This window comes from Malaclemys terrapin, chromosome 13, assembly GCF_027887155.1.
Source record: "Malaclemys terrapin pileata isolate rMalTer1 chromosome 13, rMalTer1.hap1, whole genome shotgun sequence".
NCBI lineage: Eukaryota > Metazoa > Chordata > Testudines > Emydidae > Malaclemys > Malaclemys terrapin.
The window spans coordinates 23,593,307-23,618,679 of NC_071517.1; the positions used below are offsets into that span (position 1 = coordinate 23,593,307).

At 46.2% G+C, this 25,373-nt stretch overlaps 1 protein-coding gene across 7 annotated transcripts in view; it reads right to left on the minus strand.

Moving 5' to 3' along the window:
* Positions 1 to 25,373, minus strand: part of NDEL1 (nudE neurodevelopment protein 1 like 1) — a 44,790-nt gene that overhangs the window by 8,400 nt on the left and 11,017 nt on the right. For 4 of the 7 annotated variants that reach the window (XM_054047417.1, XM_054047418.1, XM_054047420.1 and 1 more), the window contains 8 exons: positions 17,307 to 17,404; positions 15,846 to 15,999; positions 13,574 to 13,722; positions 12,144 to 12,280; positions 9,338 to 9,511; positions 8,352 to 8,443; positions 5,687 to 5,838; positions 3,462 to 3,593 (listed from right to left, as the gene is read on the minus strand). In XM_054047417.1, coding sequence (XP_053903392.1) covers positions 3,497 to 3,593; positions 5,687 to 5,838; positions 8,352 to 8,443; positions 9,338 to 9,511; positions 12,144 to 12,280; positions 13,574 to 13,722; positions 15,846 to 15,999; positions 17,307 to 17,392 — 1,041 coding nt within the window. In that variant the 5' untranslated portion in view covers positions 17,393 to 17,404 and the 3' untranslated portion in view covers positions 3,462 to 3,496. Of the gene's footprint in view, positions 1 to 2,221; positions 2,257 to 3,461; positions 3,594 to 5,686; positions 5,839 to 8,351; positions 8,444 to 9,337; positions 9,512 to 12,143; positions 12,281 to 13,573; positions 13,723 to 15,845; positions 16,000 to 17,306; positions 17,405 to 25,373 lie in introns of all 7 variants that reach the window. The other 3 variants (XR_008446943.1, XM_054047422.1, XM_054047421.1) reach the window with 3 other exon arrangements.

The following is a 25,373-nucleotide window of genomic DNA, read 5'->3' on the forward strand; positions in this document are numbered from 1 at the left end:
AGGTCCTTCTTTTCAGTCTAGCTTCTCAGATGCTCCCAGAGCAGTTTGCATTCAGTGAGTCCTCAAGCTACTCAGCGCAGGACACATGCGAGCAAGTGCTGTCCACCGAAACCTTCCAGGAGTCCCGCTGCATTTCTAGTTCTTCCCCGAGGGCCCCATGGAAGACATCACAGGAGCCTGAGTTTCAGGGGATGCCAATGCTGTAGCTGAGAGTGACCATCCAGCCTGGCTGGACACACTTGTGTTGGCGGGGCTCGCACCAGTACACTAAAAATCACGGTGGGGAAGTTGCAGCCCCAGCAGAGGCTCGGGGTGGCCACCCATCCCCCTGGGTCTGAGCTCAGGTGACCAGCCCAAGCCTTAGCACCACACTGCTATTTCTAGCACACCCATGCAGACTCTGCCAGCACAAATCTGTCTACCCAGGTTGGGAGCTTTGCTGTGCAGATGTACTGTCCGAGGGCAGTGGCTGAAAGTCAGGCTCCTGTCAGGTACCCAAAATCCCTAGTCCCTTTTGGGAAGCTAGGCCTTAGTGATCTCGGACAGACGGAGGTAACAGGGACGGATTCAGGATCTTAGGCTATTAATTTCTTCCTTTTATTTGGCAACTTCTCTCCTATCCTATCATGTATTTCCTCACTGGTTAATCTGCATTTTAAGCAATATTTTACATTTACACAGCACCTTAATTTGGGGGAATCGATCTCTCAGTGCTTTACAAATATAGCAAATTAATCCTCACAACCCTTGTGAGCTAGACCAGCATCTCCATGCTACAGATGGACAAACAGGCATACAGGTTAAGTGACTTGACCAAGGGCACAAATGAATCTGTGGCCCAGCAAGGAATAGAGCCCAGATCTCCAAGCTCCTGACCCACCTCTGAACCCCCAAGTCCATCCATGCAGCCAGTTTAGGGTCCGCATGTTGCGCCAGATTAAGACTCAATCAAAAGGAATCGACCATTTTCCCTGACATCCTTCCCAAGGGGATGCTCAAGAGCCTTCAAAAACAGACAGACAATCTGACTGAAGCCTCCATATAAACATCCAGATGGTCTCTGTAGACATGCTGGCCCCGCTGAGAGTGATCGGCTTTGTCTGGGGATAGACACTATTCCCAGGACATCCTGATCCCATCTCAGAGCCTACAACTGCAACAACCCTAAGAGCATCAGAGACTCCCCGGCCATTGCTCAGTGGCTTTCGCTGACCAAGGAACACGTAATGCTGTAAAGCCCCTTTGCTTAGCCAACGGCCAAGACTTTGTTCCAGATATTTGTGCAAAAGGTGCAGATTCGGTGTCTGCTGTGCAGCAAATGCTGAACAGCGTAACACTGGCAGACATTGGGAAGCGGCAACAGGGACTAGCAACAACAGCTGGAGACCAGGTCCCTTTAACCCTGTGATCATTTGTGTGTTTTCAGGGCTTCTTTGAGACTTTCTTCACAACTGTATTATTACAGGAAAAGGGTGTTAACCTTATCCCCAACCCCCACTCCACAACCTGGAGGACCAGCAGATTGCTCCTTTGTCTGGCCCCTGGTCTGACCTGCCTGGCTTGGGAGACCCACTGGGTAGCATAGCACTCAGGTCATGGGAAGACAAGCCCCTCCACCCCGTCAAGGTTATACACACCTAGGAAGGAGCCCGGGAGGGTTACAGAGCCAGGGAGCTGGCAGGATTCTATTCTTGGCTCTGCCACTTACTCATGACTTGGGCAAGTCACTTCACCTCTGTGCTTGTTTCCCCATCCATAAAACAGGGATAAGACTTATCTGCTTCACAAGGTGGTGTAAAGTTTAATGAGCTGACATTTGAGAAAGGGTTTGGTGATCCTCAGATGAAGGACACTAGAGGAGCGGGAAGTTTTATCTGCAGTGAGATAATACAGGCCAGTATAAAGCAAAACCAGTGTGTGCGGTTCAGTCAAAGGCATGCATCTCTAACTGTATTGAGAGCACAAGCTGCATTCAATTCCCAATTTCCCATTCTTGAGTCTGAAAAAGGTCACATGATACCAGGACACTTTGTCTGATGTAATGATGGGAGAGAGATTGTGATCAGACAAAAACTGTGGCCTTAAGGTTTCACTAATGGACTATTAGATCATAAATCTAAGAGGAGCTAGCCCCGTGCAGTGAGTAGAACTGACTACTGGTTATTCTCCAGCTCCAAGCATGCAATGCATGCAGCTCATCACTCCAAATGAATCCAATTACCCATGAACAATGTGGGGAATACGACCTTTTCACGCCTGATGGAGGAAAATGGAAACAGTTTATGTAAACAGTACAAGGGAAATTCTCAGACAGCACCTGGAGGGTAGAAACGTGGGAAACGCAACGGAGTTAAACCCAACCAGAACTCAGCTAAACATCCATGAACAAACACTGCTAACCTACTCTGCAAGAGACAGCTTAACGGATCTACTCCAATGACAACCTATGTCCCAAATTCCACCTGTTCCCCTCAACTAAACAGCCGAGTAACCTGAACACAAGGAATCTGTGCCTTACGCCACTCACCTGTCATTAGAGTTCCCTGGAACGCAGCAGACTCCAGAGACTTGGATCTCTTTTCCTGGGGGACATTCTGAGAAAGATGGACTATGGAGTGTTCATGAACAGCAAGACTATTCTCATCCCCATGCACTATCCCCACCAGGGTAGAGTACCTCTGTAGACAGCAGTGGCAGTGATCTAGTTAAGGTTGGGCTGGGAGGCTTTTCCAATTGAAATCCCAGTTTATGGCTAAAGAGATGTTTTTTCCATTGTTTTGGATTAACTGGGGATATATGTCAGCTAAGGCGGTGAGTTTAGCAGTGGGGGTTAACAACGAGTTAATGCCAGGTGTACCCCAGACAGGCACTGGGCAAAGCTTTGCCCACACGATTTTGTCAGTGCACCTCAATCCTGCTATTCTCGGGCCTCTATAGCAAAGCTGATCACTTGTTGTGGTCAATTGTTTCCCAAAGTGGATCTGAACCCAGGTTTCTCAAACGAGCAGGATCCCCAGCTGTACTTCCTGGTTCAGAAGCATTAAAAGGAAGAAAAGAGACGCACTCAGCTGGAGTTACCCAGACTGTTCTGCGACCCCTGGGGTCTGGACAGGAACGCTGCCTTTGTGAAGGAACAACATTCTGCAGGGAACTAATCTTACACCGGCACGTGGGCTAATGCTCTGCTGGAGCTTTTAAAATCTTGACGCATTAGGAACCTTCTTAGCTCCCCTGATCTTAGACCACAAGCCCAGCTGCTCCTGCGGATCTCCCGCATGATACCACTAATTGCATTGTTCCTAAAGCTCGGAGCCGGCCAGGCCCAGGGTCCCTCCCACCCCGTTCTATAGATGCCTGCACAGCTCTGCTTGCCAAGGAGAGATGAAGGACTTGTCAAACACTGTAACCAACAGAACGGCAATTTGCAAAGGAAACGGTACTATAATGATTGGCTGAGTTACCTCTGTCACAATCCCACCACCCAACAATAGGCTGTTCATAAGGCAGCAGCAGCAGATTGGATCGGGTCTACGGGCACACGAGGCTGTTTCAGGCTCCAACGACAGTTGGGGGCAGGGAGAAGAGTACAGGGGCTGGAGAGAAAGGAGGAGAAGAGGGGAGAAGAGAGGGCATGCCTCAGCTCAGCCCTTTGTGCCTAGCTACCACAGCAAGCCATGGACAAAGCCCTAGCGGGTGCTGCACACCGCTGGGGGGACACAGCGACGTGGCTAGAGGCTATTCTTGTGCTGCAGTGTGTAGGCACAACAGGGCTGACCTCATTCATTTCACAGTACTTTGTGGCTTAAATGCGTAGACAAAATGCATAGGATCGACATAGCAATAGCAGAGATGTGGATGGAGCACAGATGCTGCCCCAAGCTTCCAACACACACCCATTTCAAGGGAGGAGCACAGGGGAGGGAGGGAGCAGGTGTGAAGAGTGGGATGCCAGGGTACGAATCTCATGGGAAGTGAGATATGTGGCACAGAAAGGGGGAAGGAGGAGGAGGAAGAGGTCAGGGCTGTGTAGAAACCGCCGTCTTGCATGCACGTTCATCTGTCAATTACATTCACTCTGTGATACTTCTAACCTCCTTAGGTGTCCATTATTAACATGCTGGATTTTTAAACTTTCCCCAGAGCCAACCTGCCTCTAACTGAAGACAAGCAACCCACTTAGGCAGTGCTTAATGACAATCTGGATAATTAACAGTGACACCCCTCCCCACACGGCAACCAGCTTACTTGTCACATCACAAGGCAATGTAGCAATGCTGGGATCTTAAGCATAATCCTTCCTCATCAGCTTTCTTAAGAGTTTGCACCTGGAATCTAGGCTATGAATTGCAAGCGTGAGTACCACTGTGGTGGTGTGCTGCTAAGCAATATGCCGGCAACGTGCAAACCAAGTGGAAAGCTCTTTGATTTGCACAACATTGAATTAATTTTTTTTTATATATATATAAATATATTTTTATATATATATAAAATATATATATTTTTTTGCAACCAGGTTCTGGCTAAAAGATTTCACATGGTAGTTTCCAGGATGTGGCCTACTCTGCCGGCCATATAGCAACACTGCAGCTGAGCACAGAGGTTGCAAAGACTGAAATGTCAGTGTTTACAGTGGCACTCTAGAATTTTAACAGTCAGTAGAACACCCGAAGAAGAATTTACTATTGCAAGTTAAAGAGGAACACCAACCCCTTGGTCTGTAATATTAGCGTTAAAGAGCATGTGCCATAGGGTTATGGAAAACTGTAGTACTGAAGAGAGTATTAATACTGTGACCAATGATGATTATTCCAGCACTGTCAGCGTGCATCACAGATGCACAGCACTTTACAAACACAGGAGAAATGCTCTCTGCCGCACAGTTGCTCTTATTTCTGCCTGGCACCCCAGTGCAGGGGTCAGTGGCACATACAGTGGGGGAAAACCTCCCTGGTGCTCCTCCAGTGTTCGCTCCTTGACGTCACAAAGTGGAAGCTCTGACTTCAGGCCTGACGGCATGAAGGTCAAAGGGAGCTTTGCATGAACAAGGAATAGAAGGATTTGGGCCCCAGGGTCTGATGCACAACACAGCAACAATTTGATGGCTGGAGCCCAGACTCAGCTAGCTCGAAGGGGCTAATGACATTTTTGTTTTCCCCTAGGAAGAGGAAATCAAAGCAAGCCGTGCCCCACCCCAGGTGGGAGTCTGCTGCCTGCACTAGGCAGAGGGGAATCTGACTGAGGGGAATCTCCAGGCTTGCAGAGAACGCATTCCCCCCAAAGGAGCAACATGGTAACTATGGTAATTCCAACACTAGTCACTTGACATTCTTTTTACACTCACATTCCAACTCACTAGCATTGTTGTTTTGCTGCCTGGGCTTGGAATTACCATGGGACGCAGCAGGCCAGGAAACTAGGCAGTGGGAGAAACAAGCAACAGCAGTAACCTCCACCAGTCAAGAGAAGGGTTTAAGCAGTAGAGCTGTTTTTTCTCCTTGCTTAGTAGAGGTCAGCACTGTAACCTTGGCTGCCACTGTTCCCGCAGGGTCTAACCCACATTACGGTTTATCTATAAAGACAAATGTTCTATTGGGCTAAAAGTGAGCGGAGAAAAGATCTGTCTGTTTAAAAAGTGACCCTGAAAGCCATCTCCTTTTAAGCCAAAAACCCGTCAATCCCAACTCACCCTTTGTCAAAGAAAGATGTATGCCCTGAAGGAGAGAACTTTGTGCCGTTGCTGCTCATCAGGCTGCTGCTAACGTTGCCTGAAATGTAGGATTTCCGTGAAGCCTGGTCCTTTGCAAAATTCCTGCACGCAGCTAATTTGGATTCTAAGGCCTGTGGAAGGAATAGAGGGTACAGCTGTTAGAACAAAGAGCTCTTCTCCACTACATGACTTGAAATGGCCACTAGTGAGCCGGGGGCCAGTGTGATGAACTTCAGTACAAGCTAAGCTTCATTGTAACAAAGCTAATGCTTTTAGCAGTTATGGCTGCAAAGAAAACCTTCAGAATGGGAACGCTGGGCCAAGTTCTCAAACGTGCTCAGCATCCACATTTGAGGGGGAAGATTTCCAGAAGAGATCAGCTTCCATTTAGGCACCTAAATAAAGCGGGCCCCTTCTCAACAGGAGCGGCTGGATGCTCAGCTCTTGAAAATCGGTTTCCAAATGCAAACTGCTGCAGCAGCATCTTCCTGAACCTGCAGGCGGCACCCTGCCCCAATGCTGTTCCCAGCTTCCCCAAGCAGCTGACCAGGCTCCCCTGGCTGTCATCACTGCTCTTCAGAACCTTGTAGGCAGCTGTGAAACTGACAAGAATCAGATTAATTTCACTCCGCTGCTACTGCTTGGGAAAACAGAGCAACAGTGAAGGCAGATACTGGAGCTATTCACTGTAGAGGACAAGTCAGAATGGAGAGGACGAGGGTTGTCAGAAGGAGTGGAGATACCCACCCACCCACAGCAGAAAATGCACCTCACCCTGTCGCTTGAGTGGGCCCGGGTGTGGTTCAAGCAGCAGTTGATGGGACAGAGGGCTCTCCTAAGCAGGAGTCAAGAGCAGCTCCCTGATAGAAATCCCAGCACCAATCCCTCCCCAGGAGCTGCGTGTCTGTGTGGGAAGTTAAGCTGTGCTTCTCACCAGCCACTGCTCTTCCCTATCAGCCTCTGGCTAACGGGTCTGGCCAGATTTTCAAGTCCTGCTTATGTAGCTCAAAGGCAGAGATGGCAAGAGTACAGGAGCAGATGAACAGATGTATTGACATTGTGACAACCTAGAAGCAAAGACAACAGCCAGCACTGCACAGCAGGCCAGTCTTACTGGGGGAATCTGGGTTTTTAACCAGAGCCAGTAAACAGACAGGGGAGCGGTAATACTAAGAAGAGGTAAGGTGCTGAAAGCCCCAGCTAACCTCACTTTGGGGTGCATTCAGCACAGGACGAGACCCTACTTCTTGTGCTGGAGGTTTAAGCGTTAGGTGGGCTCTGCTGGTTCACTGAGGCAAGTGACTCATTACCCACCCAGATGTAAGGGAGATGAGAGGGGCTCTCAGTGGGACAGAGGAGATCTGGAGTGTGGGCTGAGCAGTCCCGAAGGAGGAACCCCTAGAAGAAGCCAAGCCAAGAAGTTCTGAGCCAATCTTTTTCTTACTATTCATAAAGACAGGGGTGAGTTTGGACTTTACACAGTGGGTGGGCTGGGTTTCTAAGGGTGGGCTGGGAAAGATGTCTGCTTACTCTTGGGCTCCAGTCCTCTCAGAATAATCAGAAAGCTCCTTGATTCCAAATAAACTCCTCTACAACCCACACTGATTCTTACTCCTGCCTGCCCTAACTAGCCAGAAGCTCACAGGCAACAACTGGATTTTTAATTTTACCTTTGCTAAAATGATTTCCCTGGTTGTGGCTAATGCTATTCACAGCAGATTAAGCAAAAGAGAAGGATGAAAATCAGCCCCAAGGGCCAGATTCTAACCTTAGACACAACGTGTCCTGGCTGTAGCTTGAAACCTTGACACTGTGCATTGAGGCACAAGCATACGAACAAGTTTTTCATGACTCAAAGCAAGTACAGCCATGTCCTCATTATATTGGTGAGCCCGGCGCTCCAAGCAGCAGATGTTTAAAGCATTTCTCTTCCACTTATAGTTGTAATCCATTTAACAGCTCAAACATTTCACTTCCCTACCAAGTACACCATGGGGAATATTTGGCTCTCTCTTGGCTTATTCTATTGCCTGTTCACCAGCCTCACATAGGCCGCGTACAATTCTGAGACATGAGTGTGATCGGAAACTGCTCTGCCCTTTGTCACTCTTTTATCTAAGGGCTCCCTGGTTATTTTGTTTTTTTAAAACAGCTGCAGGGGGTTGGGGAGAGAGGGGCAGTGGCTCAGACAGCTGGAATGCACACTATGCCCGTCACACCAGGGAAGGTCAATCTGCACCGTGCCTAGGCATGAGACCTGCAGCCCCTTGAGAGAGAGCTGGTGTGATCCTGTGGGCTCAATATTCAAATGTGAGCAATCCGTTTAGGGTGCCCAGTCCCATAGTTGGATGCCCACGCTATACGTTCTTGCCCAAACGCCAACCTCAGCACCCCAATGTAGTACTTGGAATCCCAATCCCTTGTTTACACCTGGGACTCTCTGACTGAAGGCCCCCCGTCACACATGCAGCACTCCGAGAGCATGATGTGAAAGATCCCTCGAAGGCTAAAGCGGGGCTGTGCAGAGGCATGGCCCCACAATCCCTTTTAGGCACGACTGACACGACTGCAACCGGCAGCAAACAGTCCTAAAGCTCGGGTCTATCACAGCAAAAACGTGGGTCCTATAGGACAAGGCACTTACCCCGACTTTCCGTAAGAGATCCCCCACAATGTTCAGTGCCGATATTCTAGCAGAAGGAGTTAGGGGGCTGGTACCAAACCCATTTGGTATAGCTGCAAACATAAATGCACTTCATTATATGGGCTGCTTCTCAGAAGTTTAAAATAGTGTATTCAATAAACTAACTTCTTCATGAAAGGGGAAATCTAAAATTCCATCCCAGCATGGCCTCCCATGCGGCTAGCCCCCTATAATACACACACTGTGGGATAACCAGCTTAATTTATACCAGCTGTCTGCTTTCACCACACTCTGCCTATAACAAGGGTTTGTGCATTCCCCAGCTGCGGAGCATCCCTTGCCACAGAGCTGTGCTGTGGAATCAGCTTCTTTTTTATGTTTTTAAATTATGGTATTAGCCCTGATCATTGTGAACAGCCTGTCACACGTGAAATGAGCATAAACCAGTGCTGTCTCCCAGAATCTGCAATGGGAAGAGGAGCGCAGAGGTGTGCACTGCCTGCAGCGTCTCATCTCAGTCACTGGGAGACCTAGTTTAAATGATCAGCATTGTGACCTATTTCTCTGGTGGTCATTTTAGCAGAAAGATGCAGTGATTGCTTATCCTACTATCTCAGACTGTCTCCCCACGATACCCAATCTCGCCCGCCCTCTTTTGCATTGTCAGTGCAAAAATCTGCAGCATACTGAATACTCAAAGGCAGGGTAAAGAAAGTTGAATGCAATATCAAATTAAACCCAAAGGCAGAGCTGAGTCACTTCCATATTAATTCAAAACTCTACTCCTGAATTTACCTGAAGCTGCCCCAGAATTTCTAGCGGGCTGCAGGAGATGCAGTTTTTAGGCACAACTTGCTGCAGAGTACTTGGTGCCTATACGTTCCTAGCTTTACCCAAGAGTGCCACAGTGGAACCGAGCTGGTGGGAGTGCTGCTTGTCAGCACAGTTTCGTGTTCCCAAACAACCACCCCTGCTGCACGGCATACCTTTTGGGGAAGGAAAGCTATTCTCTGATCCTTTTCCAACAGGCGTGGCGGGCAAAGAGAGAGATGCCTGGACAGCAGAATCCATCTTTTCACAGTCTAGAGTCGGAGAACTAGGAGCAGACTTCCTGGTGACTTCCTGTTGCCTTTCTCGGACAGCTAACTCTTGCCGTAAGTCTGGAGGTTGGAAAAAGAAAAAAACCCAAACATTTCATATTTATGGCTTGATGGTTAAAAATACAGCACCACGATCATCCTGGGGGCACGTACATGGCATTCTAAACACAATCCAACATGAGCTCTCCAAGGCCACGCTAAATGGAGACTCAACCCTCACCAAACAAACATACTTCACCATCAGCTTCTCATCTAAGAGCCTGAGCAAACAGCTGGGCTTTGCACTGTGCCCTGAAGATCAACTGATCCTGGCCCTTCAGACAAGGCGGTGAGGGGAAGTAGATTCTTCAGCCATAAGGTTGCCCCTGAAAATGCTCTCCGGCCATTCAACTCTAGAAACCCTAAGGACACCCTAAGCAAGAGCCAATCAGCTGATCAACTGCTGTGACATTGGTAGGAGCCAAACTGCATAGGGTGTTATAGCTCAAAATCAACCCTCCCATTGCAACTGGCAGTGAACAGGCAGCCAGTGGAATCTTCACCACATCAATGGAATATGCTCCTCAGAGCCAGCACAGCTGAGTAAACAGGCTCCTGTGTTCTGCCCCAGCTGCAGCTTGTGTGTAGTCATCCGGTGGTCCCGTGTAGAGTGCATTACAATAATCTCTTGGGAGGTCACAAAGGCATGGACAACTCTGTGTCAGAGCTGGAGAGAGTCATTGCTTCAAACACAAAGGTGCTTCTGGCCAACAGCTCCACCTGTGACCTAACAGTGACAGTGAAGATAAATGCAAGCGAGGAAACTCACAAAGGCCATTCTTCACTGGACCTCCAGAAATTCCCATGCAGAAAATGCGATGCCACCTACATGGCCTGGATATGGTTTCACCTAAGTGGCCTCCATTGTGGCCTAGATATTTCATGACAAACAGCATGTTTGTCTCACCCTTTACGTGACTTGTCTCGCAGCCTTACTATTCTTTTAACAACCAGAGCTGAACATCCCTGGATGTGCTTCTACGCCCCACACTTCTAGTATCAAGCTAAAACATATAATAGGTGTTAATTTAAAGGGAGGTGGGTGGAGAAAGTAGTTGGGCATCTAACTCCCTGAATGATCTTGCCAAGTGGGCAAAACCCCTTGGTTTGCCCACTAAACCCCCAGATACCAAGCAAAAGAGTTGTTAAGAAATTGAGAATGTCTGGGCATACATTGATAGTGGATTGGAGAGGCAGTGTAATCCAGTGGACAGGGAGTCAGGAGACCTGGGTCTATTTCCCAACTCTTCCAGTGACCTTTTGTGTGACACCTCCCCTTTCTGAGCATCTTTTTCCTCTAGCACCCTTTTTCTGTCTTATCTATTTAGATTTTAGTCTCTTATTATACACACGTATAGTGCCTTGCACAATGGGGCATCAAAATCAGCAAGAGGCTTTAGACGCTATGATAATGCAAATTAATAATAAATAATAAACGGGAGAGTGTTATTTTTAAATAAAGTGTGAACTTAGTTTTCCATTTTTATTTTAGGCAAACCAATTAGATTTTTCACAGGCCATTGGTTTCTCATGTGGACTGTCAGAAAAAGCCAAAGCAAAATGTGTTGCATAGTAGAGTTTTTAAAATACCATGCACTTTTAGGAGGTGTTTTCAAGGGCAAGCTGCAAAGCAAAAATGAAAACCAGCCCAGATACACAGGTTTGAAAAGTCAGAGTTTTGTATTTGAGTGGGAGAGCAGCAATTTTTTAAAACAGCTAATGTATCTGACTGCTGGCCAGAAAATAATACGGTTTTGTTTGCTTGTTTTTCTTCTTCTATTTTAAAGAAGTTGAACACTTTGTTCATCCCATTTTGCAACTGGGTAATTAATGTTGATCATTCAGATGTTCCTGAAGATTTGCCATGAGTTTCATTATTACTGCCCTTACTGTAAGTTGTGATTTGTATGTTTCGTTAGACAACAACATTTGGTCTTCCTTTCTGTCTTCTTTGCTGTCAGAGACAACTCCATGTTTGTATCAATAAGACATGAGTGATGTTGGGCACAGATCTGTGAACTGAGTGACCCTACTAACCAGGCTTTGGAGTGCCATTTATCAGAGAAATTCATTTCAACCAGCCTTTTGATATTCTTCCCTCACTTCTTCTTGGCGAAATCCTTCTGGGAATTCCTGGTTTACTGAAGATGTCCCAGAATGTAACATCACTAATCCCGCAAGTCTCATTGCAATCCTTTCTGGGATATCTTCCAGAAACCAGGCAACTTCCAAGAGGATTACAGAGGACAGCAGAAAATTTCACAAGGTTAGTCAGCATTTATTTCCATGTCTAATCCCATCCTCATATCTCCCCAACAACATGCACAGAGCCTGGTTAATGGAAGCATTTGACACACAGATCTGTGCTTAACTCAGTTTTCATTTGGAATTTGAATTCTCCTGAAGCACTCACATATTTAAAAAATCCTGAATGGATTTGATGGTATTTTCCCCCACTCACCGGATGAGATTTCTTTACTCCCCTTAACTGTGCAGAAATTATTATTATTATTATTGAAGATTAACATTGTACAAGCAGCTTGGGCCCCATCGTGCTAGGTGCTGTACAAACATGAGCTGTCGTTGTTAGAATACATCTCTATTACGCAGCCACCCATGTACTAAACCAAAGAATTAATCAATCAAGCTGTACCTCTCGCTTCATCCTTTAACCTCTGTACAGAAACTAGCAACGATTCCTTGTCATCCAGCTCACTTTCTAAAAACGCATTTCTCTCAATAGCCTGGTTCAGCCTTTGTTCAAAGTCTTCCAATGAAACTATTGTTGCCCTAGAAACAAAATCCAAAATATTAGGCTCTTCAGATCAGCTAACATAAAGCACATTGGAAAGCATAACAACAAAAGGAAAAGGTAAGCAAAGTCCAAAACTTTACAGCTCTGCCAGTGCATCCTGGAAAAGACCATGAAGTGAGGGCTGGACAGGTCAGAACTCTAGCAGCTGGACTTCAAGTGATGTAAACCACAGCTGTGTAAGAGCTCACCAAGCACTGATCTCCACTCACTCTCCCTTCTGCTCAGCGACCAGAGCCAGTCAATGCAGCACTCTGCATCAACCCAGAGGACTTGCAAGGTGCTACCACCTCCATTTGCCGAGCAGCTGACAACTCAGCAAGCCAAGACAAGTGTGGGACTGGAACATTAACTCAAGCCCCAAGTCAGTAAAGTACTTAAGCAGATGACTAACACAACATGCAAGCCATTCCACTGACTTCAATGGGACAACTCACATGTTTAAGAAGTTAGCCATGTGCTTGCTAAATCAGGGCCTCAGCCCCGTGTCTGCCATGCCAGATAGCCAGAGACCCAATACTGCTACTGCTGAACTCAATGGCAACATTCCCATTCAGTTAACAGAGGCAGGATCTGTTTGTTACTTTCCAAACAGGGCGTTGCTAGCAGCACTCTTGCTAGCTTTATGCACTTCTTATCCAATATGCAGTCATTCCCTGCAGCCAGCCACAATGCTTATTAGGTAAGGGAAGAAGAGACTCTCTAGACTTGTTTTATTTACAAGGGACTGCATAAGGTATTAGCTTCTTATCGGAAAGAGGCTGTGTCCTGGAAGGGCTGTAAGAGTCACCTGGCTGCTGATGTCAAACCTGGCATGCTGGCTGGGCTTGCTTTTATGCTCTGCTCTCATCTTTTAGGAATCCATAAAACAGAGTGGAAATTACTGCTCTTGTTTCTACCTTGATTTACACAAAATAGAATACTTTAGAATTCTCCAACAATCCAGGTTACTGGGCCCAATACCGGGGTAACCAGGTGGGATTTAGTAACCTGTGATATGCAGGTGGTCAGACTAGATGATCTGGTGATCCCTTCTGGCCTTAAACTCTCCGATTCTAGGTTCTTGCTGTACTGCAGGGTTAAGGAGTGAGTGAGGCTAACTGCCTTGGACATCTGACTGGGCTGGAGCCTCAATACAGTTTTAACTGCATAAGTGCAACAATATCTAGTGTCTCGCCTTATGGAAAGTTACATCCATTAGAGACAGTCAAGAGCTGTGAAGCTAAATGACTAGAGGAAGTCTAGCAAGACAATCGGTTTGTAGCCTTCACCTCTTAGCGCGCTCCAAGTCGTCGTTGGCCTGTTCCAGCTCCCTCACATATTTGTGTAGCTGGTCTTTAATGGCCCGTGTCTGACTCAGGTCATCTTCCAACACTGACACTTGCTTGTAACTTTGTGTATATTGGTGTTCAAGTTTCTCCTGGAAATAAGACGGAAAGCAAGATTAATGTTGCTAATATACAACCTTCTGAGGCAAGCCAGAGCCAAACAAGAGGGAACAAAGTAACACACCAGAATCAGTCAGCTCCTGTGGGTTTGTTGGTGGTAGCACATAGAAACGCCATTATTAACATGGATATTTACTAAGCATCAGCACTGGGCACCCTGAAATAAAGAAAGTTCATAGACTCATAGACTTTAAGGTCAGAAGGGACCATTATGATCATCTGGTCTGACCCCCTGCATGCTGCAGGCCACAAAACCGTCCCTACCCCTTCCCTGGACTCTGCTGTTGAAGTCCCCAATCCTGTGTTTTAGTGACTTCAATTGGCAGAGACCCTCCTGCTAGTGATCCCTGCCCCATGCTGCGGAGGAAGGCGAAAAACCTCCAGAGGCTGAGCCAATCTACCCTGGAGGAAAATTCCTTCCCGACCCCAAATATGGCGATCAGTAAGACCCCGAGCATGTAGGCAAGAGTCTCTAGCCTGACCCCTGTTAGCCATTATACTATTTACGTACCATTGCTTGGTTTTCCTTGGCTACTATGTTTTACCATTAAACCATTCCCTCCATAAACTTATCTAACTTAATCTTAAAACCAGACAGGTCCGTCGCCCCCACCGTTTCCCTCGGAAGGCCGTTCCAATATTTCATCCCTCTGACGGTCAGAAACCTTCGTCTAATTTCAAGCCTGAACTTCCCCACGGCGAGTTTATATCCATTTGTTCTCGTGTCCACATTAGTACTATGCTGGAATAATTCCTCTCCCTCCCTTGTATTTATTCCTCTGATATATTTAAAGATAGCAATCATATCCCCCCTCAGCCTTCGCTTTGTCAGACTAAACAACCCAAGCCAAGTTAACATGGTGCACAGCAGGGATCCAATCACCAAATAGCTAGTTATTCTCCCAAAGACACCCATCAACTTCCAATCTCAATAGTCTGTAATAGCAGGTCCAGGAGGCCCGGCAGACCTACAGGTGGCCAGGAAGCAATACAACTGCTCGAGAGGATTCTGACTGCATGTTTCCCACACTCCAGACAACCATCATGATACAACAAGAAGCGGCCTGAAATCCCTCCGTTGAGCAAAAATAAGAGCCACTGGAATCTGCTTCTTGACTTCACAGGGAAGTTCACTCCAACACCTTTACCTGGAAAAACTGGAAGGTGGCGGCTGACAGTCTGGTTGGTTAAGAATGTCCGCAACTCTGAGAATGCAGCTAGAGACTTTCCTGAAGAAGCTACTGGCCTCCTCAAGTACATGCAGATTTCACAGCTATAACAGGGAATGGATAAGATGACCAGGGATCCCACAGAGCACGTTTGCCCTGGCTCAGAACACAATGGTTTCCAGCTACGTTCCCATCTCCTGTCCCGGATCAAGTTTCCAAGAGCAGGACCAAACCATGGTTCTCTCCAAGATCCCAGAGCAGGGTAAGAACAGATCAGCCCAGATGCATTAATCAGAATAGTCTATTATCTATCTGAACACTCTACAGAACACTATCAGAATCTCTGCTGAAGGACATGCACAAGTCAGAGGTCTTCAACTGCCTTACAAGTCTCACAAAACTAAAGACATTCTGGGCAAAAAAACACTGATTCACAGGAATTAGCTGCACAATCCTACCGCTGAAATGAGGCCATTGAATCATCTCATTCATAACAAAGCAGATCTGTAGTGTGTCCATTGCATGGCTACGTTAACTTGCTGTGGTAACAACAAATCCACCAATTGGCAAAGTCTCCGAAAATCCAAATCTGCTGCCCTTACTCAGGCAAAACTCAAGATCAAGCTCAAAAGCAAAAGGATCCGAGTCCTGTCCCTCTTATGACATGGCCAAGAAACATAGCAAATTCCTCCACAAATTTACCTGACATCTAAGGTGGCTGGTAAATACCTGGTCTTACCCATCGGGCATATGTCACACTCAAAACTAGATCTCAAACACATGACTGCTGCCCCCCCTTTATATTCTGGACACTTATACTAAAATTACCAAAAAACCTATACGGACCAGATAGATTTTGAATAATTTAGGACCACACTTTTGACTACCTGCAAGAACAGGCCATTCCATTACAGACACTGCCATACCTTTAATGTTTCCACTTCATATTTCAGTCTTTGGTTATCTGCTTGCAAGTCTCTATTCCTCTGTTCAGCCTGCACTAGCTGGGCCTCCAATTCAGCTTCCAATTCTCTACTTCCCTCCTGGAATTCAGCCAGTTCTTCACGTGCTTCCTGGAAACTGTAAGCAGAGGATTCGTATCAGTCATAGGTTTAGCTTGTCAAGTTATAACAAAACCCACTGATCTTATCTAAAGATAAACCCAGGAAGAATCTCCAGCATATTACAGGACTCATATAAACAGCATCTCTTTAAAGAGAAGAAGGGAACTGTGGTAAGCTAAGAGTTACATGAAGTTCAGCCAGGAAAGGAAATTCATTTCTGTGCAACACACAAACTGCTGTATTAAAAACATGTTTAAATACAATTCCATGCACCAAGGTCATTAACAGGATGTCTAGGAGTTTGTCAAAAATTCTCTATTCATTAACTTTCACAGATAGCATTTATTAAATCATTTTATGGACAGGTTTGGTATTAGCCACTGAATTTTTAACCAGGTTTTGGTTGAAAAACATACGACTGAATGTAGTCTAACAATAGAGAACAATATTGCTATACCATGTGGTCACACCAAAGTAACATTAAACCCCAACCCTTTTCTCGAACATAAGGTTATTAACCACTTAGGCAGGGAGCCAGCATACACCACTGCAAGGTATTAAACAGCTAAAAGTAGCCACTGCCTACTGTATTCACGTCACTGACATGTCTGTATCTGCCCTGTGCTTAACAGCTCAGCTCTCAGCAAGCAGCAAAGTTTATAGGAAAGTGAATTATAAGGGTACAGAAATCAAAGCTTTCCCTAACCCCTCAAGGCCCTGACTTTTTTCTGACATTCAAGAACAGCTCAGGAGACACCAGGTCCCTTCAGATGCTCCCTGTAAAATACGCCGGTTCTGCGTTTCTTTCACCAGTCTGACACATTCAGTGGTCTGGAAGCAACATGAATTCATTAGCATCCTGGGCTCTGATGTGCATATTGGGACTGCAGGAAGTTTTGTTTGCTGCACCTGCGCAATCCACAACAGTAACGCAGAACAGAAGGACAACACTCCAGAGGAAAGCAGGCACAGGTCCCCGAAACACAGAATCAAGCAAGTACTGCTCCAGGGTTTTAGATACCAATCCGCAAAGCCAGCCCTGCTAATGCCAATAGTAGCCAAAAGAAACTCATACAATCTGCCCTAGGAGGCTGCAAACCACAACCTGGAGCTCTCAAGTTGGTAATGCCCATGCAGAAGATGCTCTGCTTCCAGCGGTGGGCTCTTACTGACTGACCTGGCATTTCTAAAGATGAAAACGAAGAAATTCATTTGGACACACCTGACACTTATCAAAGCATAACCCCCATAGAGAGGCAGGTTGATTAGCTACGTTCTGATAGAACTAACAGTAAGCACTGGTCTAAGAATCCAAAACAATACCTTTGTTTATACTTCAAGGAAAGCTCTTTCCAATAAGCAGTTTCTTCTTTTGGACTCGAAAAATCTGGGATATCTTCACAGTCCATGATCAATGAAACCTGCAAAAGACAAACACAGGAATAAGCCAAGGACAAAGACAAACGGGAAGTCCCTGGGATTGCCGCTGAATGCTGGAGAGACCCCATCACCGTGGCCTTTCTTGAGTTTTTATGCCTTGCCGAGAACTGCAAGTGAATTCAGCGTTCATGAAACAGACACCAGTAATCCCTGACAATTTTTTTTTTTTTTTTTTTTTAAATGGAGATATCCCATCTCCTAGAACTGGAAGGGACCTTGAAAGGTCATCGAGTCCAGCCCCCTGCCTTCCCTAGCAGGACCAAGAACTGATTTTGCCCCAGATCCCTAAGTGGCCCCCTCAAGGACTGAACTCACAACCCTGGGTTTAGCAGGCCAATGCTCAAACCACTGAGCTATCCCTCCCCCCATGGGCAGGCACAGTGCAGACAGACCAGCACCAGCCAGCAACCTGCCCACTATTCCAGCTCACAGGATAGTTTTGTGATGGTTTGTGATCTGAACACATGGAGACCAGAAATTGAAGAAACTCTAGTCATATTTTGAACCTAGCTCTGAAGGGTTAGTAGCTTCACACACTTATCTAGGACCTCTTTCTACAAGGCTTGGTTTTAAAATTAGCAGTCATCAAATATTAATATTAATCCACTTAAAATAAGTGTTTTTAAAAGGACAGGTATTGTGTCTAGAGTTGGTAACCCTCTCCTTGATGCAGAGTATAATCCCCAATCAGGCTAATGAGAGTCACATACTTAGCAAAAAGACTTGTCCCCTTTAAGGACTGACAGCCCAACCATGTGCTATACAGGAAGGAAAGTCAATTTATTTTTCTTTCACTAATTTGAGTTCTATTTGGTTTTGATCTGGTTTACATTTTTCAGGTAACAGAAGAAGTTACAAAATTAATTTCACTCACTCAGTCCTTCCAAATCAAATGAGAAACAGGTAGAAAGAGCTAGAGTCTGTCCTATGATTAAACTGCCCATCCTGGAACAGTGTTTTTAGTCTAAAGACATTCAGAGGGCAAAGCTCCCCTTGCCAGGGCATCTGGATCAGGCTGTATTGGTGGAGGGAAGTTAGCGCTCTAAGGTTATGCTGGAAATTGACTCAGCAGGGCATGAAAAATGCACTTCTTAATGGAAACTATCTGGCAGTAGCACAGAGAAATTTACCAGACTCTTCAGTTTCACTGAAGTCTGGTTCTGAGCAGCAGCATCTACCTCTCTATTACATGGTGCTAGTTACTGTCAGACCTGTGCACTTTGTACCACCGAGCTGCTCAAGAGCACAAAGACATAAGGCAATCCATCTCTGTCCCCCTTCACTACAACAACGAGGATAAGTACTGCTCTGAGCAGCTCTGGGTATGTCTACATTACGAGCTGTGCCGCTGTAGCATTTGTAGTGCAGACACTTACTACAGCGACGGAAGGGATTTTTCCATCACTGTAGTAAATCCACCCCCCTCGAGAGGGGATAGCTAAGTCGACAGAAGAATTCTTCCATCAACCTAGTGGTGTCTACACTGGGGCTGAGGTTGGCTTAACTGTCTCCCCTAAAGTTGTGAATTTTTCACACCCAAGACACACAACTAGGTGGACATAAATTCTAGGTGTTGACCAGGCCTTAGTGTCTAGATTCTGGTCAGTTTCACGGTTGTTCAGCTAAGAGCAGAAGCAGAGAAAGTGACGCATCTTGTAATTTTTATTCTGCTGCTGGGAAAAGAGATGAGTAACAGAGGGATGTTCGTTTCACAGTGGGGGGGAGGCTTGGGCGCCACACTTATCAGATCCCTCTTGCTTGGCTGATGTGAAAGATGTTGTGGAAGAACCCACCAGCAGGCCCCAGTGGAAGCATGCTGCACTGGGCTTCTTACCAAGATGCTGTCTCTGAACTCCCTCTCAGGAGAAAGCCCCATCTTTTATACTAGCATCTGGTCCATTACTCAAGCCTTGTGATCCAGATTTCATTGTTAAATCCACGAAGGAGGGTAGGAATGGGCTGGCTTCTCCCTCACCTTCAGGACAGACACTTTAAACCAGTGTTTCTCAAATGCAGCCACCAGGACTTTTCTTGAGCCACAGCCTCCTGGGCAGTGATGGGAGGCGGGGGGTTAAAGCAGCGGCCCCCTCCCCCAGGGCTGCCAGCAGTGGTTGGGCCCTGCCCACCTTTGGAGACACAAAAGCTGGAGGAGCAGGCAGGCAGTGGGTTCCCCACCTTCCCAGCGCTGGTGGGGTCAGGCTTCAGCTCTGGGGTGGTGAGTGGCAGGCTCCAGCCACGGGGCTTCAGGCGCCGTTCCCTAGCCATATGGTGGTGGGCTCTGGCCCCAAGGTCACCCCCCTCCAATGCCCCGGGCCCCCACTGCTTCCATATTCACCTCCCCATCCAGGGCTTGCCAGGGCTGAGTAAGTCTGCTGTGAAAAGTGATATTTGTATGTTTGTTAATATCACTTTTCACAGCAGACTTAGTAACTTTTTTTATTTTTTAATTTAACTAGCACATCTTCGGGGAGGGGGGGGGGGGCAAAAGACAAGAACATACAAAGCACCTTATTTGTGTTTCTATTCTGTTTAGGTCCAGTAAAGAATAGAGACAACTATACATTATTTTTATTATTGAGTCTGGAAAAAAAATCCTACATCAATAAATTACAATGATTTGAACGTGTCTATGTGGATATTTATACGTTTTTCCTAAAGTTAATTAAGTATTTTAGGAAAAATTGTCGGAGCAGCCACCAGCAAGTGATGGTGGCCCCACTCTGAGGCCACCAAAAAAAATTGTTGCGAGAACCCCCGCTTTAAACAATCCTCATAGCACGCTGCTCCTGTCAGCTCAATCAGCCATACACAGCTTGTCATTTGGGGCTCTAACAAGCATCAATGCCCATTTCCATCCCTCCAGGCCTAGACTCGCCAAATTGACATCTCCTACATCTCTGTGACCCACATTTTAGAGGCCTGGCCATGCTCAGTAAATGTGGAACAACACAACTGCACTGCATTCAGTAAAGGGAAAAAAAACCCATGAGCACCTTAAGACAGCAATACTTAATCCATAAATAATGCAAAGGAAAACTGCCACTGTATCTCTCCAGCCCAGCCTATAGCTGCTACCATTCATGTCAAGAGACCAAATTCATTCAAAGGGTATTAAGCACCTCAAAAACTCCTCTCCCCCTGCCCCTAGAGTCACTTCAAATGCACCTTGTTTTCAAATCATGAGTTTATCACTATTTATCTGCTTTGCCAGGGCCCCAGTGCTAGGTGCCGGACCGACACAGACCAAAAATCCGGTCCAACCCCCAAAGAGCTTCCGGTCTAAGTAGCATTTTGTTGTCCACATTTCAACAGACGGAGGATGAGCTTACATGTGGATCCCATGCAGCTTCACTGGAATTCCTATCAGCACCATAGCAGCAGCAGCAGATTTTTGCCTGTTAATTTTCACAGGACAGCGCTAGTTGAATATTCATTTAGTTTGGCGGGGGGGAGGGGAGCTGCGGTAGTTGCCTTTGGCTGGCAGAGCAGTGTGAACACACTTCATGCGTACTAGACAGCTCTGGAGCAGTAGCAGCACAGGAGTGCTCAGAAGAAAACACTGGCTGTGAATTTATTTTCACAGCTATTTTTAAGTCTGCGAAAATAAACAAACAGGGAATATGTCCCAGTTCTACAGTACATTTCCTTGCACTGGTTATACCTGTTATACCTCTGACCAAGGCAATTTATCATTGTGAAGGTACAAAGGTTAAGCTTCCATGCAATGGCCTCACTTATACACCTGCAGTCCCCTTGACTCAACATCATTAAGGCCACATAAGTGCAACCTACTTGAATTCAGTCCAACTCTGCTCAAAGCCTTATCAGTGAACCATGTTTGTTAACAGAACCGAGCACATGTTCTGACCTGTAGCTCTAGGGAACCCATCGCTGCAGCCTGGCACACATGACATGCTTGAGATCAAGAGCAAACACTTTCCCCACCCCCAGATACAACGCTCAGCCTCTGCAGCTCCAAAGTAGTTAATCTACTAAACAGCCAACAAGTGACATGCCAGGAGATTCCAGTTTGGACACGGTGGAGAGCTTGGACGAGGCATCTTGTAGAAATACCTCCATCCAAAGACTCCTCCCTGCCCATTCAAATGAGCTACACCCTTGGGAACAAACACCTGAGTCATCCCTGCCAATTGCAGGGGTCGGGAATGGAACACCAGAGAGGCTAGCAGAGACCTTGAAGCTTTTATGGCTTTGTAGATTGTGCTGTGGGTGAAGGTCGGGTGGATTATTTCCTCTCACGAAAAGGCTTCACAATTTTACTGTATAACGTGTATTTACACACACACACACGCACACACACACACCCTCTTTCCCCAGAATACCCCAGCCTTCAGAGGCATACGCAGCACATGGCCAAGTTACCTTACTATCTAGAGAGACCGCAGTATCTGGGATGAACTTGCTTCAAGGCATGATGGGAGGCTGACTCAGCCTATATCCTTGCAGGACCCTTGGGTGGGAAGGCTCAGAGAAGAAACGAACCTAGACCCATGACATTTGGCGGTGGGTCTGATACAGGGTGTTCTGCGTCCCCAGGCCGTATTGCGGCTCAGTGGTAGAAGGCTATTCTGAGCCCACTGAAGAGCTCTTTCTTGGTTTCATTCCTGAATTTCACCCAGAAGTGAACTGCTCACCACTGCCAAGTATTATAATTATTATTGTTTGTTTCAGAGGTTGCTGTGGTTGGCACACCACCATCTCACAGCTTCCCATCACAGAGTGATAGGGGGAAAAGCTCTGCATTTTTAGGGTTGCTTATAAGGCTTTTGAAATGCCTAAGAACTGTCATTTGTTAACTACCCATTTTTCCAATTCCAGATGGCACGAAAAGAAGCCGAAAAGCTTGGGGGACTTCACTTATATCCCAACGAGGTAGATCTGGTTCAGCTCCGACAGAAACCTAACTACAATTTATAACTCCTGGGGCTGGTTTGTAGATGGCTTTTATTGATTCTACATTTGAACAGAGAATCGATTTTCATAAGTTAGGCATAACTTGTGCCTTCCTTCATTTGACATTTAACTATTAGATGGTTTTAAACAAAAACAAAAAAACTACCACCTACAAATAGCAGGAGAGTTCCGCAGAGAGATTGAAAGTTAGAAAACCTGGTTTCTAGTCCCAGCTCTGTTACTGACCTACTGCTGCGTGACCTTGGGCCAGTCCCTTCGCCTCTCCCACCCTTTTTCTTGTCTATTTAGAGTGTACGCTTTTCAAAGCGGGGAAGATCTTACTATGTATTTGTACAGTGTCTTATAGGTACTAGCATGATACACAAATAATAAGAAGAGGCTAGTTTGTTGTAAGGCATATATATGCCAGTGCAATCATGATAACTTAAGTTAACAAACAATCAGTGCTCTGCTCTATCTATGGGGGGGGAGGGATAGCTCAGTGGTTTGAGCATTGGCCTGCTAAACCCAGGGTTGTGAGTTCAATCCTTGAGGGGGCCACTTGGGAATCTGGGGCAAAATCAGTATTTGGTCCTGCTAGTGAAGGCAGGGGGCTGGACTTGATGACCTTTCAAGGTCCCTTCCAGTTCTAGGAGATGGGAAATCTCCATTTTTTTTTTTTATGGTTAATTCCTGGCCTTAGCAGTTATACAGGGGAATTCAGAGCCCACTATGGCAAGCCCTTATTCATGGACTTCAACAGGAGTTTTGCACATGGAGCGTTTGCAGTATCAAGCCTTTAGAACACGTAACACTGAGGTTTTCAGAGTACAGCGGAGACAATGCACTGGCTTCTCCCAGGGCTTTTCCCTAAAGAGGATAATCCGGAACTGGGACATCAAAGCAGGATTCACTGTATGAATACACAGGGCAGCACCCCAGCTCAGCATTCATTGGCTGCCCCTGGAAGAACCCAAATAACTGGCCAAAACTCCACAATTGAAAATATTTCTAAATCAAGCACCATTTTGAAAATGTGCTAGTTCCTTCCAAGCCCATATTATACAAGTGAACAGGACTGAACAGCTAGTAGGGGGGAATCTCAGACTGAGACAACTGTGCTAGTTTTAACAGTTGTGACCATGTTAAAAGCTACCAGCTCATGATCTATGTGTAGAAGTTATCTGAAGATACTTCTCTTTGCATTGGCCCCCTGCCTCTGAGAGGGTTAGTAATAGGACATATAACTTAGAATGTTTCAGAGTCAAATGGTGAACCCACTGCACAGCCTGAGTGAGGTTTGGTGCTGTGAAGAGCCTGGGAATACTGTCTCCTAATGGTCGGTGTGTGACAGCACTACTAAAATGAATCCCTGTGAAGCTGCTCTTCAACGAAGTCACCAGAACAGCACAGCTCACTGCATAACAGAGTACCTTTAAAACTCTTCCCTAGCCCTCTAACGTGTGACCCAGTGCTCCTGTTAGTGCTCGAACTTAATACCAACCTGAAACAACACTGAGCATGGAACACAACACGGGATTTAGAATGCAATGCCAACTTTCTGTGAGCACAGAATCCACCCTCACATGTCAATTCAAGTCAGTGATGCTTCCCGGGCAGGATAAACTATACAAATGTGGCCACAGTATGTGAGAAAGTCAGACCCCCCCCAAGCATCTGTCAGACGCAGGCATGACTCAGCCAAGGTGAGGATGTATGTAACATCTGTCATTCCTGTAGCCTCCCTGATTTGAACCACTCCTCATCCTCCCATCTAAAGCCAGATTATCATTTCTTGTGGAAAATAAAACTAACCAGTGTATTTAATACCCATGAAACAGGTTATTTCTGTATGTGTTAAATAGCTTCTCCTAGGCTACCTCCATGCTAGAATCTCACTGGCTTCCCTCCCACCCACCACTTCTATCCACCAAATTATTCCAAAAGCCAGAAAATGAAACACGGAGGAGAGGCAAAGCAAGGCTACATCTCACTGTGCACTAAGGACGTGATTTCCAGCTTGCGTATACATACTCCCAGTAGTTCTCACTGAGCTTGTGCAAGTATAAATAGCAACGTAGCTGCAGTCACACACGTAGCTACAGTGGAGGCATGGCTTAGCTGTGCCAAGTTCAAACCCACCTGAATCCCACAGGTAAACAGTCAGCATGGCTAAGCTCTGCCACCATAGCCTAAGAGACATGGCCTTCTGTTATCTAGATCTCCCTAGACATCCTGGAGAGCAGCCTGACGCTACCATCCAGGGCGATGACAGACTTCCCTTCTCTAAAATCTGTCCAAGAACGCCTGGCTTGCTCCCCCACTCTTTAAGGTGTCCCTATTGCCAGCTGGTAACCTGATGGATCAGATGCACACTTGACCAAGATAACACATGGCAAGAAGCAAAGGGCCTTTGGGATAAACAAACACCACATCATCATCCATTCTGGCTGCCAGATTCCTGATCTTCTTGAAACTTAGATTTCCCAGAGATCCCAGGATGTTGCTAGAGAGTCATTCCCTTCCTGCACTAAAGATGCTCTCCAGTTCAGAAAGCTAGTGCTTTTTGAGTCATGAATCAGGCCATCTACCGCTTCCACACAAACACTGGTAAAAAGGGCTCTCATCCTTCACTTTCTTGTATTGGCAGTACCTGCTGTGGCCACAGGCAGGAATACTAACTACAGACTGTGCAATAACTAACTTTAGCCTGTTGGATTCTTGATTGCTTCCCTATCATAGTTCTCAGGATATGACCAGGAAGCAAACAGCTGGCAAGAGCTAACACATCCACATTAATTTTTTTTTTTTTTAGTTAGTTATTAAACCGTTTGAGATACAGATTACATTTCTCTGGTCGATTTATTATTGCTTTTTTTTTATCTTGAAATGGGAGCTGGAAGCATTTTCATACACAGATTGGAAGGCTGCCCACTTCCACTGTCGCTTTAGTAAGTGCACCTATATCCTTTACTGAAATACTATTTTTGCACTTAATATTCTCTGGTGAACCACAACAAATATCTTATGCTTCTT